The following is a 16,478-nucleotide window of genomic DNA, read 5'->3' as shown; positions in this document are numbered from 1 at the left end:
AGTGTTGTGGAGTGCTGCTGTTGTTTTTACACGGTCAGGCCTTCAAAAATAGAGCTGTGGTCAAAGGTTACCGTATCCTCTACCATACAGGGATTCTACAACTTCATTTTGTTGCATGTGTACACTAACTTAATAGTACATACATGGGAAAACTCTGCAATTTCATGTGACTTATTCTAAGCCTATTAGGTTTTATTTTAAAGATGCACAGGTTGAAATTTCTGACTAGTTTGTTAATACATAATTTACTTGCATTTGCATAATTGGCTTGCATTTCACACTGAGCCAAGCCATGTCTTCTTGTGACTGTGTGGGCTCCCAGAGAAGGGATTGTGGCTGCTGTGCTTCTCTCCCCCAACTCCCACATTGATTTGCTCTAGCATTGTGCTAAGCTAAATCATGGTTTGACTTTGTGTGTCATCTGAATTCAGGCTGGTGGTTTAGCTCTCTTGAGATTAACCATGAGCTGTAACCAAGGTTTGGCCTATGACTTAGCGCTTGTGGTTTATCTGGAAAAGCTAAACATAAGCACACTAAACCAAACCATGTTTTAGCTCAGCACAGTGCAGCAACCAAACTAGGGAGGCATGCAGTGACTGGAGTCCAATTGCTTGTGCATTGCACTAAGCCATGATTTCACGTAGTGCGATGTGCATACCAGACCATTATTGTAGATTTTATTGCCTGATCCGAATGTGAGTTGGTCATAGTCTGGGTCCAGTGGTTTATTTTTACATAGTTACCGCAAACAATCTAAGATACAATATTCATTCATTCATCCATTTCTGTTATCTCAGATCAGAGGCCTTGAATATGTGGGAAAGGAACTCCAGGGAAAACTTGCAGTGCAAGTCCTTTTTAAACTTCATTTAGTTATTATCTGAGTGAATTTGGAGAAAAGAGTCCACAAGATCAAACTGTTGTTAAATACAAGTATGTTGGGCATTAAGACCCACTCCGATCCTCTCATATTAGCTGGTATCAAAAGGCTACATATTGTTTTTCCTGTGTGCACTAGATGAGTAATAATCAAGCAATATTTTATTTGATGTGTCTTACTTAGTTATTTCAAGTTTTACCACATTATTTCAACACAGTGAGTCCTGCTGAGACAGTTTAATTGCTCATGAATTGTTTTTGTTATTTTCAGTAGCCAGAATAACAAAAACCTGTTTTCATAAAACATCCTAAATTTCTTGGCTTAGTTTGAGAAGAAGAAATTCAAAAATTTAAGAATAAAAATGTGGAAATGAAACATAAGCTTAGAAAATAAACCTATGTTTAACTTCAGTTATATTTTCCCCTATTTGCTGCTTTTTTAGAGTAAATGTAATTCATTGTTTTCTTTTCTTTTGCAGTGTATCCGTGGAAGAAAAGCTACCCTAGAAGAACTACAGACTGTTCATTCAGAAGCCCACACCCTGCTTTATGGTACCAACCCTCTGAATAGGCAGAAATTGGACAGCAAGAAACTGTTAGGTACAGCAGGGCGTTTAGTCTTCTCTACATCCTTGAGCATCAGTCTATACATCCTGACTCTAGTAATCTCTGCATATACAGATATGCAAGGGACATAATGATGGTCTACTCCTTTTTATCTGGGTTTCAATCCAAAGTTCTGTGATCTTCATTTGCATTCAAGTCTATATAAGCTGTTGTAGGAGAATGCTTTTTTTCCAGGGACCTTTCTCACAGATATACACGTAGGCATACACACACACACACACACACACACACACAGCACATCCCCCTCCAATGAGGTGAACTGATAAGCTGTTGTATGTTTATCAAGCCTTGTTCATTTGCAAGGGATCTCTGTATGTGTCTTGTGTGTTGCCTAGAAAATCATAGCCAGATTTTAAATAGTGCTAGCCACATTTAAAACAGAAACAAAAAACTTACAGTGGCAGGCTAAGAACAAAGCAAGCAAATGGGATGTTGAAGGCGTGACTGTGTACCACATTTTAAGAACAAATAGAAATCTTAAGTTATGTTTTAAGAAATGTAAACTAAAACAACTACAATAATTGGTAATAAATCCCTGATCAGATTCCATATTTCCATGCTACCCCAACAAATAATTTAATAATCCTGGAATATCAGGGAAATTAGGCAAATGGTGTGCAAAAAGTCAATTAGAGCACCCTCAAAATGTGATCTGATAATATTTGAAACTTCAAGGTTTATAGCTGGTTGGGCTCCTGGATGCAATTTTGGAAAACCTTACAGAACCCAGTTGTATGCATGTGAACTTGGAAGTAAGTAGTCCCACTGACTACAATGGGCTTACTCCTAAGTAAGTATGCGGTATTGGACAATGACAATTTTTTACAAGAATAAAAAATAATTAAGATCAGATAATATAATTTTAGAGACAATTGGCCTTGTCATAGTAACCTCATTCAGGTTTGTTTGTTTTTAAGTGATGTGACACACTTGGCTAGTAAGTTAGCCCATTTACACTTCAACCTGTGAGGTATTTGAATTAGTTGTTGTTTAGTCATTTAGTCGTGTCCGACTCTTCGTGACCCCATGGACCAGAGCACGCCAGGCACTTCTGTCTTCCACTGCCTCCCGCAGTTTGGTCAAATTCATGTTCGTAGCTTCGAGAACACCATCCAACCATCTCGTCCTCTGTCGTCCCCTTCTCCTTGTGCCCTCCATCTTTCCCAACATCAGGGTCTTTTCCAGGGAGTCTTCTCTTCTCATGAGGTGGCCAAAGTATTGGAGTCTCAGCTTCAGGATCTGTCCTTCCAGTGAGCACTCAGGGCTGATTTCCTTAAGAATGGATAGGTTTGATCTTCTTGCAGTCCATGGGACTCTCAAGAGTCTCCTCCAGCACCATAATTCAAAAGCATCAATTCTTCAGCGATCAGCCTTCTTTATGGTCCAGCTCTCACTTCCATACATCACTACTGGGAAAACCATAGCTTTTACTATATGGACCTTTGTTGGCAAGGTGATGTCTCTGCTTTCTAAGATGCTGCCTAGGTTTGTCATTGCTTTTCTCCCAAGAAGCAGGGATCTTTTAATTTCGTGACTGCTGTCACCATCTGCAGTGATCATGGAGCCCAAGAAAGTAAAATCTCTCACTGCCTCCATTTCTTCCCCTTCTATTTGCCAGGAGGTGATGGGACCAGTGGCCATGATCCTAGGTTTTTTGATGTTGAGCTTCAGACTATATTTTGCACTCTCTTTATTTCATTTGAATTAGCACTCCGGGCCAAAAAATAGCACACTGCAAATTTTTAAAAATAGCAACGTAGTGCATTTGTTAACAATAGATTGACATTTCAGCAATTATTTAGGAACAGGAAGTGATTTTTTTCTGGTGTGATCATAATGGATTTGGAAAAATGGTATAAGGTTTTCTGAACAAGTTGAAAGTAAACACACAATTGCTGCTGCTACAGCTGGGGAAAGGTACACATTAGTGGAGTCTCAAATGATAGAATAATTGACGATTCTCATTTAAATACCACAATTTTTAACATCTAGCCAATTTTGAGAACAAAGCAATCAGGCCATATCCTCATGGAGTTTATTATCTTGGAAATCAGGAAATGTGTGATAATATACTTCATTCTTCTTCATAGGAATTCCTGCATTAGTCCCCCCCCCCCATAAAAATAGATGTTTCCTATATATGTGCCCTGACATTTTCCCTACATATACAGTGGTGCCTCGCAAGACGAAATTAATTCGTTCCGCGAGTTTTTTCGTCTAGCGAATTTTTCGTCTTGCGAAGCACGAAATCCCATAGGAATGCATTGAAATTCAATTAATGCGTTCCTATGGTCAAAAAAAGTCCAAACAAAGCCAAATTTGGTACAACAAGAGTTTATTAAGTGCTCTTTAAAGTCACACATACTGTAAAGAGCATTTCAAAAATTGAAGGAACAATAAATTAAGTTTCTAAACATGACAGAAAAACATTTAAAAATCAACAAAGTGTACATTACATTTTCTAAGACTCTGGGGGACCACTCGAAGAAGGTTCCTCTTCCATTCTTTGCTTCTTGCTTAAGAACCTGTCCATGGTCTGCTGCTTCATCCACCTTTTCAGCACCTCCCTGAAAGGCGACATGACCTTCGTATCAAAGTGTTCGCAAGGTCACGTGCCACGTGCTTCTTAGGGTGGTTCCGCTCTGCAAAAGCCTGCACATCCTTCCACTTCATGCAAATGTCCCTCAGTTCTTTGGAGGACAGCCGTTCCTCAGTTGCTTCCTCCTCTTCCAGCGAGGCCTGCTCCTGCACAGCCTCTGCCTGCAGTTCGACCAGCTCCTGGGTGGTCAGCTCGTGGTCATGCTCCTCCACCAGCTCGCTGACGTCCTCCTCTGTGACCTCCAGGCCCATGGTCCTCCCCAAGGCAACAATGTCCTGCACCACTGTTGACTCTGGTGCATCAGAGTCACTTGGTGCCACACAGTCCGGCCACAGGCTGCGCCAAGCGCAACTCAAATTTCTCTGGCTGATCCCGTTCCAGGCCGTGGTGATCATCTTCAAGCAGGTGACGATGTTGAAGTGGTCCTTCCAGAATTCCCGCAGGGTGATGGTGGTGCAATCAGTCACCTCGAAGCATCGCCTGAAAAGCTCCTTGGTGTAGAGTTTTTTGAAATTGGCGATGACCTGTTGATCCATCGGCTGGAGCAGTGGCGTGGTGTTAGGCGGCAGGAACTTGATGTTGATGAAGCTGAACTCCTCCAACAAGTCCTCCTCTAGGCCTTTAGGATGAGCAGGAGCATTGTCCATCAGAAGCAAAGCCTTCAGCGGCAGGTCGTTGTCCAGCAGGTACTGTTTGACAGCAGGGCCAAAAGCAAGATTGACCCAGTCCACAAACAGCACACGTGTGACCCAAGCCTTACTGTTGGATCGCCACATGACACTCAGCTGCTCCTTGTCGACCTTGTGTTTCTTGAAGGCCCGTGGCTTCTCCGAGTGGTACACCAGCAGGCTTGCGTTGGCACAGAAGAGCAGGGTCAGACGGTCCTTCATGGGCTTGTGGCCAGGCAACTTGGCCTCCTCCTGAGTGATGAAAGTCCTTTTGGGCATCCTCTTCCAAAACAGCCCGGTCTCGTCGCAGTTGAAGACCTGCTGTGGAACGTAGCCCTCCGTCTTCACAGCCTCCAGGAACTCCAAGGCAAAGTCTTCAGCAGCAGGAACATCAGAACTGGCAGCCTCTCCATGCCTGACCACACTGTGGATTCCAGATCTCGTCTTGAACCGGTCAAACCAGCCTCTGCTTGCCTTGAAGACTTCTGGCTTGCCTGAGGTTCCTGGCTGTTCCTGGATGAGGTCTGCGTGCAAGGCCTTGGCCTTCTCACAAATGACGGCCTCAATCACTGTGTCCCCTGCACGCTTCTTCTCTTCTAACCAGATGAGGAGCAACTTCTCGACCTCCTCCAGAACAGCTGGGCAGTTCTTCACGATCCTGGTGACTCCCTTGGCTGCATCAGTCGCAAGGATCTTCTCCCTCATCTTCAGGATGGTGCCTATGGTCGATGGGTTCCTGCCGTACTCCCTGGCGAGGTCTGTCACATGCATTCCACCGTCATGCTTCCGGATGATCTCCTTCTTCATTTCCAGCGTCACCTTCTCCTTCTTCCTCTCGCCGGCCTCTGCAGCAGCAGTCTTCTTGGGTCCCATGGCAGCACAGCTCCTAGCTTCGTAAACTCAGAAAAGAAAAAATAATAATCAGTGATTCACACCCAAAAAATTCAAAAGCACCCAGCCACCCACCACACAGGAATTCAAACCCAGAACCAAGTCCTTGAATTCCAAGCACCCAACCCAAAATCCAAAAACCCCCAAAAAAGTTTTAAAAGTTTAACTTACGAAATGGCTGCAAATCACCAAAGTCTTCAAAATCCTCAAATGGCTGCAAAAGAAGTTTTGGAAAAGCTTTAAAACTCACCAAAGTCTTCAAAAACCTCAACTGTTCCCCCAGCCACCCACCCACCACACAGAAATTGCAAACCCCTCCCCAACTGTTGCAAACCCCTCCCCAACTGTTGCAAACCCCTCCCCAACTGTTCCCCCAGCCACCCACCACACAGAAATTCAAACTCAGAAATTTTTTTTGAAAAAAAACATGGCCCAATGGTCACAGAAAATCAAAAAAAAAATCAAAAAAACCCACACAAGCTCCCAGATTCTTGCAAACCCCTCCTCAACTGTTCCCCCAGCCACCCACCACACAGAAATTCAAACTCAGAATTTTTTTTTTGAAAAAAACAACAACATGGCCCAATGGTCACAGAAAATCACAAAAATTCAAAACAAAAACCACACAAGCTCCCAGATTCTTGCAAACCCCTCCTCAACTGTTCCCCCAGCCACCCACCACACAGAAATTCAAACCCAGAATTTTTTTTTAAAAAAACAGCAGAGTGGCCCAATGGTCACAAAAAATCATAAAAATGCAGGAAAAACCCACACAAGCTCCCAGATTCTTGCAAACCTCTCCCCAACACCAAGTCCTTGAATTCCAAACACCCCAACCCAAAATCCAAAACCCCCCAAAAAAGTTTTAAAAGTTTAACTTACCAAACGGCTGCAAAAGAAGTTTTGGAAAAGCTTCAAAAATCAGCAAAGTCCTCAATAACCTCAGAAAAGGCTACCACACCGCGTGCAATGTGTTGCTCCTAGAAGTCAGGTCGCAACTGCACCTCTTCCAGCAATGCACCCTGGGTATTAACGGTTTTACGAAAAAGGAAACAAACTTGCAAGACGTTTTCATCTTGTGAAGCAAGCCCATAGGGAAATTCGTCTTGCGAAGCAGCTCAAAAAACGGAAAACCCTTTCGTCTAGCGAGTTTTCCGTCTTGCGAGGCATTCGTCTTGCGGGGCACCACTGTATTTCCCAATATGCATTGGTTTGCAATTTGCTGATTAGAGGCTGATAGAGAAACAATTCTGATGCCACTAGTGGTGTGCTTTTCATTGAAAACTGCATGTTTGGTGCATTTGCACATCAAGGTAAGTCATGATTTATGGTTTACCATGAATCCACAGATTGTTTCCACTTTGCTCCTCTCCATTAGTGAGCAGGAGCCATAAACCACAATGCTTGGCTTATTGTTGCAGGGAACCCAGGGATTGGGTTTGTTTCACTCCAAAGAAACCACAATGTAAAGTCAAATGTCCTTGGCTTTATCGATCATGATTTATTTGAGCAAAGACAAACCATGATTTCCAGTTCAGATATAACAAGCTGAGGATTGTGGTTGGTTGCTCATGCTTGCTCATGTGGAGGAGTGTTTGTGGTACATTTGGTGTGTTTGCAATAAACCATTAACCGTGGCTTACCATTATATTCAGTTGGAGCCAGAATGATCTGACTATCACATTGGATTTTTGTTTCTGTTAAATTGCTGGTAACATTTTAATACCCTCAGACAGAATGATACGGATATGATTTTCTTTTTCTGAAGTGTCTTCAGAGAATGTGGATGTTCTTGAAATTGCTTTGGAGCCCTGTTCAGAATCGTATATACTTTGAGATGTGCATGGTTTTTTAAAAAACAGATTGAAAATGCATTAAGATGTATATAAATCAGAGAAAGGTTTTGTAACCATTCCAGGGCACTATTATGCCCTTTAAATAAATACTGCAACCTATAACAAGTCACTAGGATGACACAGAATATATTGGGAGTTAGTTTAGGAGAATCTATTCTAGACTGAAGGTTTATGGAAAACAAAAGTCGACAGGTGTAAGAAAGAGGCAAATGAAGGTAAATGTATACATGCCACACTTAATATTCTGTGAATGGGTAGGTTTCTCCTGCAGCTGACATCAGGTGCATGTTCATAAAATGCTTAGTCTAAAAGCCTGAGAATTGTGCAGTTTCAACAGTTTTTTGCTCTCCTCTTAACTCCCCCAGGCTCTTTAACATCAATGTTTGTCAGGCTCCCTTGTGGTGGCGTTGGGGTAAGTACTCCCTCCCCCATGAAAATAATGTGTGTATCTCGTAGGTTAGAGTTCCACTGTGTATAGCTAAAATGATTGAATAACATAGTATTCATCTGTACCACAGACTGCTGCAGAAGTAAGATTTAAAGCAGGGAGAATATCTTTACATGAAATAATTGTGTTGCATCCAGTGGTGTTCCTCCACTGACAGAATGCTCTTTGATCCTATGAGGCCTGTCACCAGTACAGTGGCGTAGCGTGGGTTGTCAGCACCCGGGGCAAGGCAAGTAATTTGCGCCCCCTAACCCGTGGATTTGCGCCCCCTAACCCTAACCCCCAGATGTTGCGCCCGGTGCGGCCGGCCCCCCCTGCACCCCCCACGCTACGCCACTGCACCAGTAGAATCAGCAGAACGGGGAGGTGATTTTTCACCTATGCCCCTTTCACTACCCCCTTTGCTCTTTGGAACATTTTCCTGAAGCCTCTGGAACCCGTGTTGGAGGGTAGGGAACTTAGCTGTGAGGGGGAATCATAAAAAATCTGCTCCCTCTCCATTCCTCGGATGGAAGCCCCTCCTGCATCAAAGAGACTTTTATCAACACAAAAGTCACCATTGGATGCAACACAGAATGACTATTTTCACTAAATAAACACTGATTATTGTAACTAACAGTATAATCGGTTTGAAATTGCTTTGTATTGGTGACACTGCTTCTCCTTGGCTCTTGCCTATTGCACAAAGCCTCCTTCATGGCAGCTTCAGCAGTCTATTTATCTCTGTATATATCATGTTGGCTGTTCCCTCATCTCTTCGAACTACTGCAGTTATTTGAGACTTTGAGGGAGTGCTTGACATTCTCTCAATGCAGTTTTGTTTAATTATAAACTAAATGCAGGTTAATATTTAATAATATAATAATTTTATTATTTATGCCCCTCCCATCTGGCTGAGTTTCCCCAGTCACTCTGGGTGGCTTACAGCATATATGAAAACTTTCTAGACATGGCCCAGGAGGAAGGAGCGGAACCGCAACATAACAGGCCCCCAGCTCCTAACTCCTCTAGACGGTCCAGAAGGATACCGTGTTCCTGTTATATAACTAGTATACCTTTTACTTGCCTCATTTAAGATAAACCACACAGACACTTTTTTATACCAGATGTATCCAAAATATTGTAAAATACAACAGTGTTGATGATATGTAAAGAGTTCAGATTAGAAAAGAAATTTCTGGTTCACCATATGAAAGACGATTATAACGATTAGGGGCAGCACAATATAGCCAAGTACAAAATTTCACACGCCGTTCCAATTATACTCCAATTGGGAAAATCAGTTTAAATCATAGACGGAAGGCCTCTGACCAGAAAACACCTCCCAATAACAACAGACAAATGCCCAGCTTCATTGTGACACAGCACAGAGCCTTTTCTATTATGGTGTCCCAGTTGTGGAACTCCTTTTCACTGGAATTATGACCCTCCTTGTTGCCAGCACCTTTTAAACCTTTAAATTTATATTTGTTCCTTTTGTGGACAAATGTGTCTGTTAGCTGTTCTTGTTAACATGTCCTGTGAAATTTGCTGACGTTTTATTATGTTGAGATTTTATGGTTTTATTGTTCTATTTTATGGGAATATTTGTGCAGTTAAAACACAACTAGAATGTAGCTAATAATGCTTATTAATAATGATGGTGGTGGTAATGCTATTTGATAACTACAGTTTGCTTTAATATAGAAGGCATTTAAATCATTCATTGATTGGGCTAGTTATAAAATACAGAATGAACTGCACTATTTCCAGTTCCAAGAAAGTGCTGGATAACTAATGCACCTGATCATTTGCCATTTCTCTTACTTGTGAAGAAAAGAAAACTGGGTCCTGCCCTTTGTCTCATCTAGGATGGTAGCAGCCCACCAAACAGTGCCTGCCTAAGGAGTGTCCTTGTAGTCATCATCTTAAAACAGTTCCCTAATGGATCTCTCTAGACAACAACAAGCAAACAGAGATAGAATGGTGATGTCACTGTTGCAATCCGTCATAAGTCAGGTTGTGATCCACTTCTAGGTCCTAGCGTTGTGGTTTGTTTGATCTCACTTGACAAAAATGCAAGAATTGTGCCATCAGATATTGATGATTAGCAGAATTATGATTAAGCAGCTTACACAAGTAACATAACCACAGAATTTAGTACACAGGTCTGTGACTTTTAAAAATAGCTTTACTGATGTGAATCTGTTTTATGTAGGTTGACAGTGATACAATTTGGAATGAGGTCCATTCCTTCAGTGCTGCTCGCCTTGCTGTTGGTTGTGTTATAGAGCTTGTTTTTAAAGTGGCTACAGGGGAGCTAAAGGTTAGTATGATGCTAATGATGATTTGCTTATTACTTTGTAGATTTGAGAATAACTTGGTCACGAGGACTGTATTTTATAAATCGTGTGCAAATGTAAACTGTAATCCTTACTGAAATAGTCCCAGATTTCAGCAGCATGCCTAAAATTTAAGAAGCAGCTAAAACATTTTTTCTGTATTTTAAAAGGTAAAAGAATCTGGTTTTGGTTGGTTGGTTTTCTACCCTTTCCCCCCAGAATCTGTGTACTGGGGGTGGGGGAGAACCCAGCAGAATATGTCACAAACTACATAGCGAGTTAGCTACAATTATTTAAATATGGTTGAAATTTATGTGGTTTTGTTTTGGTAGAATGGATTTGCCGTAGTTCGACCTCCTGGTCACCATGCTGAAGAAAGCACACCCATGTGAGTATGTGTTTGTGCTTTGGCTATGTTTACTAGTGTTTTCACAGAACTTAGAGCTGAAAGTTTCAGGGGTGTCTTTTTCACCTGAAAAAACCTCCAAGTCAATACTGAGCTTGTTTTTTTGTTTTGCAGTTTGCATGTATGCTTGTCCTTTTGCATCAGTTCATAGTGTTTCCCATGCGACTTTTTCATACACAATGGGTAAAACCCAACACCATTCTGTTAACAGAACATCAGGAGCATTCATTTAAATAGAAGAATAAAAGCTCTTTTTTGCTGATTCCTACTTCCTTCAGTAGCTCCCTGTAGCTTCTGAAAATCTGTTCCAAAGGTTTAGGAAAACTCTGTAGACTAGCAAGGAAGGTAGTGTTGGGGGACCAATTAAGTTTGTAGCGTTCTCTGTGGCAACAAAAACATTTCACAAGTCGAATGGTACATTGGAATTCACCCAGGTATACCCCAGTCAGAAGTTCAGTGTTCCGTTCAGCAGCTCACTAGGCTGGGCGATACCTGGTTTTCAACATTGCAATATATCACAAGCCAAACACCATGACATATTGATATACCACGATGTCTGAAATAAGGATGGAGCCATGTAGAGGAATTGGCTGGCTTCATGGTTTTTCCTGCATTGTGATTTTTGCCAGCACTTGCTTTTGTGATTCGTTGTGCCCTGCATGAGGCAGGGGAGAGCTGAGCTGGCAGAATTAACAGGGGCCGTAGGAATTACATTTTGGGGATTGTGCTTAAAGTTAAATCACATATAGTCAAAACCCATTGGGTTCAGTGGCTGGTGGGATTGCCAGTGTCATTTTCCCCAGAACCCCACCCCCTTTCCGCTCCTTTTTATTTATTTAATTTAATTTTTGCCAAGCCTGTAAAGCTGAATGCGCACAAATTAAATGCGCGTAAGTTGCGGCCTTACTGTATTTCTTTGTTGCATAGTTCTTGTAATGACCATCTGAAATGGAAATATTTCAAGGAGAAAAGGAGTCAGAAGTTGCTAACCTTTTAGAATCCTGATGGAGAGGCCCTGCAGTCCCTGCTTACTCCTTCTCCCACAGCGTGATAGAATGGACTTGTTTCACCTCAGAGTCACTACTAGAAAGTATCATTGGGTGAAGCCAGATTGACCCCTTGGTTTTGGGTTGCCACAGGGTTCTATTCTGTTTCCACTGTTATTTACAATCTATATGAAGCCATTGGAAAGCAGTGTCACCTGTATGATGATGACACCAAGCTCTGTTTCATTGTACCAACTGAGTCAGGCAAGGCTTTGCCCATCTTGGACCAGTTCTTGGATGTAGTGGTGGAGAGGATGAGGAACAGTAAGTTGAAACTGATTCCTGGCAAGATGGAGGTCCTGTGGGTAGGCGGATCTCAGGTCCAAGAATTGGGCAGCTGTCTGTCTTTAATGGGCCTGAATCGCACTGTTGACTCATGTTAAGCTTGTGCTCTACTAAGACCCCTAGATCCTTTTCACATAGAATCATAGAATCATAGAGTTGGAAGAGACCACAAGGGCCATCGAGTCCAACCCCCTGCCAAGCAGGAAACACCATCAGAGCACTCCTGACATATGGTTGTCAAGCCTCTGCTTAAAGACCTCCAAAGAAGGAGACTCCACCACACTCCTTGGCAGCAAATTCCACTGTCAAACAGCTCTTACTGTCAGGAAATTCTTCCTAATGTTTAGGTGGAATCTTCTTGTAGTTTGGATCCATTGCTCCGTGTCCGCTTCTCTGGAGCAGCAGAAAACAACCTTTCTCCCTCCTCTATGTGACATCCTTTTATATATTTGAACATGGCTATCATATCACCCCTTAACCTCCTCTTCTCCAGGCTAAACATGCCCAGCTCCCTTAGCCGTTCCTCATAAGGCATCGTTTCCAGGCCTTTGACCATTTTGGTTGCCCTCCTCTGGACACGTTCCAGTTTGTCAGTGTCCTTCTTGAACTGTGGTGCCCAGAACTGGACACAGGCAAACCAGGTGCCCCCATCTTACATTTGTGCAGCAGGTTTTTCCTGCTGAAGTGTAGAACCTTACGTTTATCCCTATTGAAATGGGTCTAGTTCTCCAATCTGTCAAGGTCATCTTGGAACCCAGTTCTGTCTTCCGCGCATTAGCTGCTCCTCATAGTTTGGTATCATCTGCAAATTTGATGAGCATCCCCTCAATTCCTTCATCCAGGTCATTTATAAAGATGTTGAACAACAACAGGCCCAGGACAGAACCTGGCGGCACCCCACTTGTCACTTTTCCCCAGGATGTCTATTCTAGGACCTTACTGTATATTGTTGTTGTAAGCCATGCTGTGCTCTGATCTGGAGGAAGGGTGGGGCATAGAAACTCTCAAATAAATAAATAAATGAGGCACAGTGGTGCCTCGCAAGACGAAATTAATCCGTTCCGCGAGTGTCTTCGTCTAGCGGTTTTTTCGTCTTGCGAAGCAACCCTATTAGCGGCTTAGCGGATTAGCGCTATTAGCGGTTTAGCGGCTATTAAAGGCTTAGCGGCTTAGCGGCTTAGCTGCTAAAAGGCTATTAAAGGCTTAGCAGCTTAGAAAAGGGGGGGGGGAGCGAAAAAAAAATCTCAAGACTCGCAAGACATTTTCGTCTTGCGAAGCAAGCCCATAGGGAAATTCGTCCTGCGAAGCAACTCAAAAACGGAAAACCCTTTCGTCTAGAGGGTTTTCCGTCTTGCGAGGCATTCGTCTTGCGGGGCACCACTGTAAATAAATAAAATAAAAGAGAAATTGAAAAGAAGATTCCATCTAAATATCAAGAAGAACTTTATGATGGTAAGAGCTCCTTCGGACGGTGGTGGACTCTCCTTCCATGGAGGTTTTTAAGCAGAGGTTGGATGGCTGTCTATCTTGGATGCTTTCGTTAAAATTCCTGCATTGCAGGGGATTGGACTAAATGGCTCTTGGCATTCCTTCCAAGATTTTATGAGGTGACATCCGTTTGGAGTCAGAAGATTATGGTTTTTTGGTTTGGGGTTTTTTCTTTTTCTTTTTGTTCCACTACCAATAATCCCTGAAAGATTACATAACATCATCATCTGACCAAGGGTAATTTCTTTGATGTAGGCCTTATCTACATTGAAGCTATTTGAGTGTGTTTATAATTTTTTTGAAATGGATTACTGTAGTTTGCTAAACCAAAGCTGGTCAGCATTATTTCAAAATCATGCAAGTTTTACACCAAGGAAAAAATAGTTTTCTGCAATAAAACCCCTTTGGGTACGTCTGTAATGCTGTCACCATCGTGTTTAAGTAGCACCCAGTTGCCAGTGATCACTCTGAAGGACAAAAAGTTGCCAAAGCAACAACAAGGGAACCAAATGGCAGCAAGCAGGGGCAAGAAAAGAACCAAACATCCCCTCCAGTATTTTTTTTAACAAGCCCTCCCCCCCCCCAGCAAATCTGAATGCAGTGCTTTAAACCTGAAAGTTGAACATGGAGAGTGTTTGGCAAATATCTAACTAATAGACTGTGCATTAAATAGTTGGCATTGCCATCTTCATATACATTTCAGTGTCTTATTTTATCTCCTCATTTTGAAGCAACAGCATATGTCATTTTCCTTGGAAAGTGTTTGGTGCTGAAGTTGTCAAGTGTACTTTCCACATATACATCTATAATAATCTATTATCTTTCAGGGGGTTTTGCTATTTTAATTCTGTGGCAATTTCAGCCAAGCTTCTCCAGCAAAGACTGAATGTGAACAAAATACTTATAGTGGATTGGGTGAGTGAAACAGCCCTTTTTTTTTACACCCCACCCCCTTTCCAATACAGGTACAAAATGCAAGAACTCTGTCGGCAAAAGTGCAGTCATTAAATCTCAATAAAATGTGGGTTCGAATCCTCAAAACGTTTGATTTTCTCCTTTGTTGACAGGAGAGCAAGGCCAACCAAATGTTCATTCCAAGTTGAAGAGCACTTGGCTCTCAGTCAGCACAGAGCTTAATGTCTGGAGCATTTGCAAAATGCTAATAATTATGGGGATGCCCCCTTCTTTCCAGAGCATTATAAGCTTTGGAGGCAAGTTAGGTATCCAGCCCCACCAGGGAACATCTACCTGAAAGTCTCCTCTGTATTTTGCTTTTGTTCTGGAGATATTCAGCATGTTACAAGCAGGACTGGACCAAAAATTTTAGTACAGCACCCTAAAAGGCAGCCTGTTGCCCTATGGAAACCAGGGAAAAGAAAGCATTCACACATCACATGCTTTCTTTTCTGGCGCATAGGTTCCTATTGTGAAGCACCTGTCCTTTGTTTGGAGGACTTACACTAAGACGTCATTTGAACCTATTTATTCTGCTTTTTAAAGGCAGAGGTTGCTGAACTACAGCTCTGATCATTCTAGACCGTTGGCTATGCTGGTTGGGGCTGACAGGAGTCCAACTACACGTGAAGGGTGTCATGTTAGCTACCTATGTCTTAAGGGCACTACCCTGAAAAGTGGTAGGCAGGCCTGCTTGCCACTGCATCCACATCTGCACAGGAAAGTTGGAGAGAGAGGAGCCCTTTCAGCCAGTAAAGAATTGTGGACGTTTTACCCAGATCTTCGCACCAAACTAATCCCCTCAGTTTCTGCCTAGTTGTTACATCCTAAGGAACACCAGTGGCATATGATTGATGTTTGAGGGAGAGTGAGTTGAACTTCTCTTTGTTACATAGAAGGAGAGAGTACATAGACTTGCCATTCCTCAAACCACCAGCAGCGATTGTATTGGCTTTGCTACTAGTTTTGCTGCCCCAGGAAGTGCTGCTGCAGCAATTTCTGTGGCACTTCGTATTTGTTCTCTATCAAGGACATTTGCAGCATGGCAGTTTGGACCTTCCTGTCTATCTGTTATAAGGCACTATTAGACTGGTGTCTTCTGTAGATCCTATCAGGCAGCAGGTTCAGTTGTAAATTAATATGAGGGCCAGGTCTACCTATGGCCCTGTTCCCATCCTGCCTGCCGCACCACCACTAAACAAGGAGGTGAGACAGCAGGCAAGGGGCAGGGGCGGGGCAGGGCGGTGGAGGGCCATGTTAGCACAGCACATCCAGCATCCCAGTTCAGGTGTTCTCTGGATTTCCCTTGCAGTGTTTTTCAGTCATTTCCAATCTGTTTTCTTGGACTCTTCTCTCAGAGATGCAGACCCTGTTACTTGTCTGAAGGGTACTCACACAAGCACGGAGTAGCCTGGCCCCACGTTTGTGTATAGGCTTTACATCCTTTATCACTGGAAGAATCAATTCTTACTAGTTTTGATGATGTTACTATACATAGTTGAAATTATGTCAGGGCAGTTCTCTATGTTCAGAAATGCTTACTTGCCAGTCCACCTTTTGCATCTTCTATTTATAGGACTGAAAGTGAGTCCCTTCGCAGTATGCATCTCATGTGACAACCAAGCATAATGCAACAAGCATTGTCACAATCATTTAACCATACATTAGTGTTACTAAAATTGGTGGTATGAAATTGTGCCTTGCTGAGCCTTCCCCCTGCAGGGCTTTGGTAGCATGAACATGAAACGTTGCATTACAGTTAGTGTTAATGTAGACAGCCTATCATGTTATAAACCTTCTTATATGATATCATCTTTATCCCTGAAGGATGTACACCATGGAAATGGTACTCAGCAGGCTTTCTACAATGATCCTAATGTTCTTTATATTTCACTACATCGCTATGATGATGGAAACTTCTTCCCGGGCAGTGGAGCTCCTGATGAGGTAATAATAATAATATTGATATGTGTTCTTACAGCATTTGTTTATAATAATGGTATTGCAATC

The 16,478-nt window shown here is 42.5% G+C and overlaps 1 protein-coding gene across 6 annotated transcripts in view; it reads left to right on the top strand.

The window, feature by feature from the left end:
* HDAC4 (histone deacetylase 4) overlaps positions 1-16,478 on the top strand; it is a 130,156-nt gene that overhangs the window by 88,698 nt on the left and 24,980 nt on the right. For all 6 annotated transcript variants that reach the window (XM_081015997.1, XM_081015999.1, XM_081016002.1 and 3 more), the window contains 6 exons: positions 1,359-1,479; positions 7,886-7,932; positions 10,166-10,273; positions 10,622-10,677; positions 14,342-14,429; positions 16,296-16,415. In XM_081015997.1, the coding sequence (XP_080872123.1) occupies positions 1,359-1,479; positions 7,886-7,932; positions 10,166-10,273; positions 10,622-10,677; positions 14,342-14,429; positions 16,296-16,415 (540 nt within the window). The remainder of the gene's footprint in view (positions 1-1,358; positions 1,480-7,885; positions 7,933-10,165; positions 10,274-10,621; positions 10,678-14,341; positions 14,430-16,295; positions 16,416-16,478) is intronic.

This window comes from Podarcis pityusensis (genome assembly GCF_964106645.2).
Source record: "Podarcis pityusensis genome assembly, chromosome: 1".
In the NCBI taxonomy this organism is placed as follows: Eukaryota; Metazoa; Chordata; class Lepidosauria; order Squamata; family Lacertidae; genus Podarcis; species Podarcis pityusensis.
Note: the sequence above shows the minus strand (reverse complement) of the source record. Positions and strands in the feature narration are given on the sequence as shown.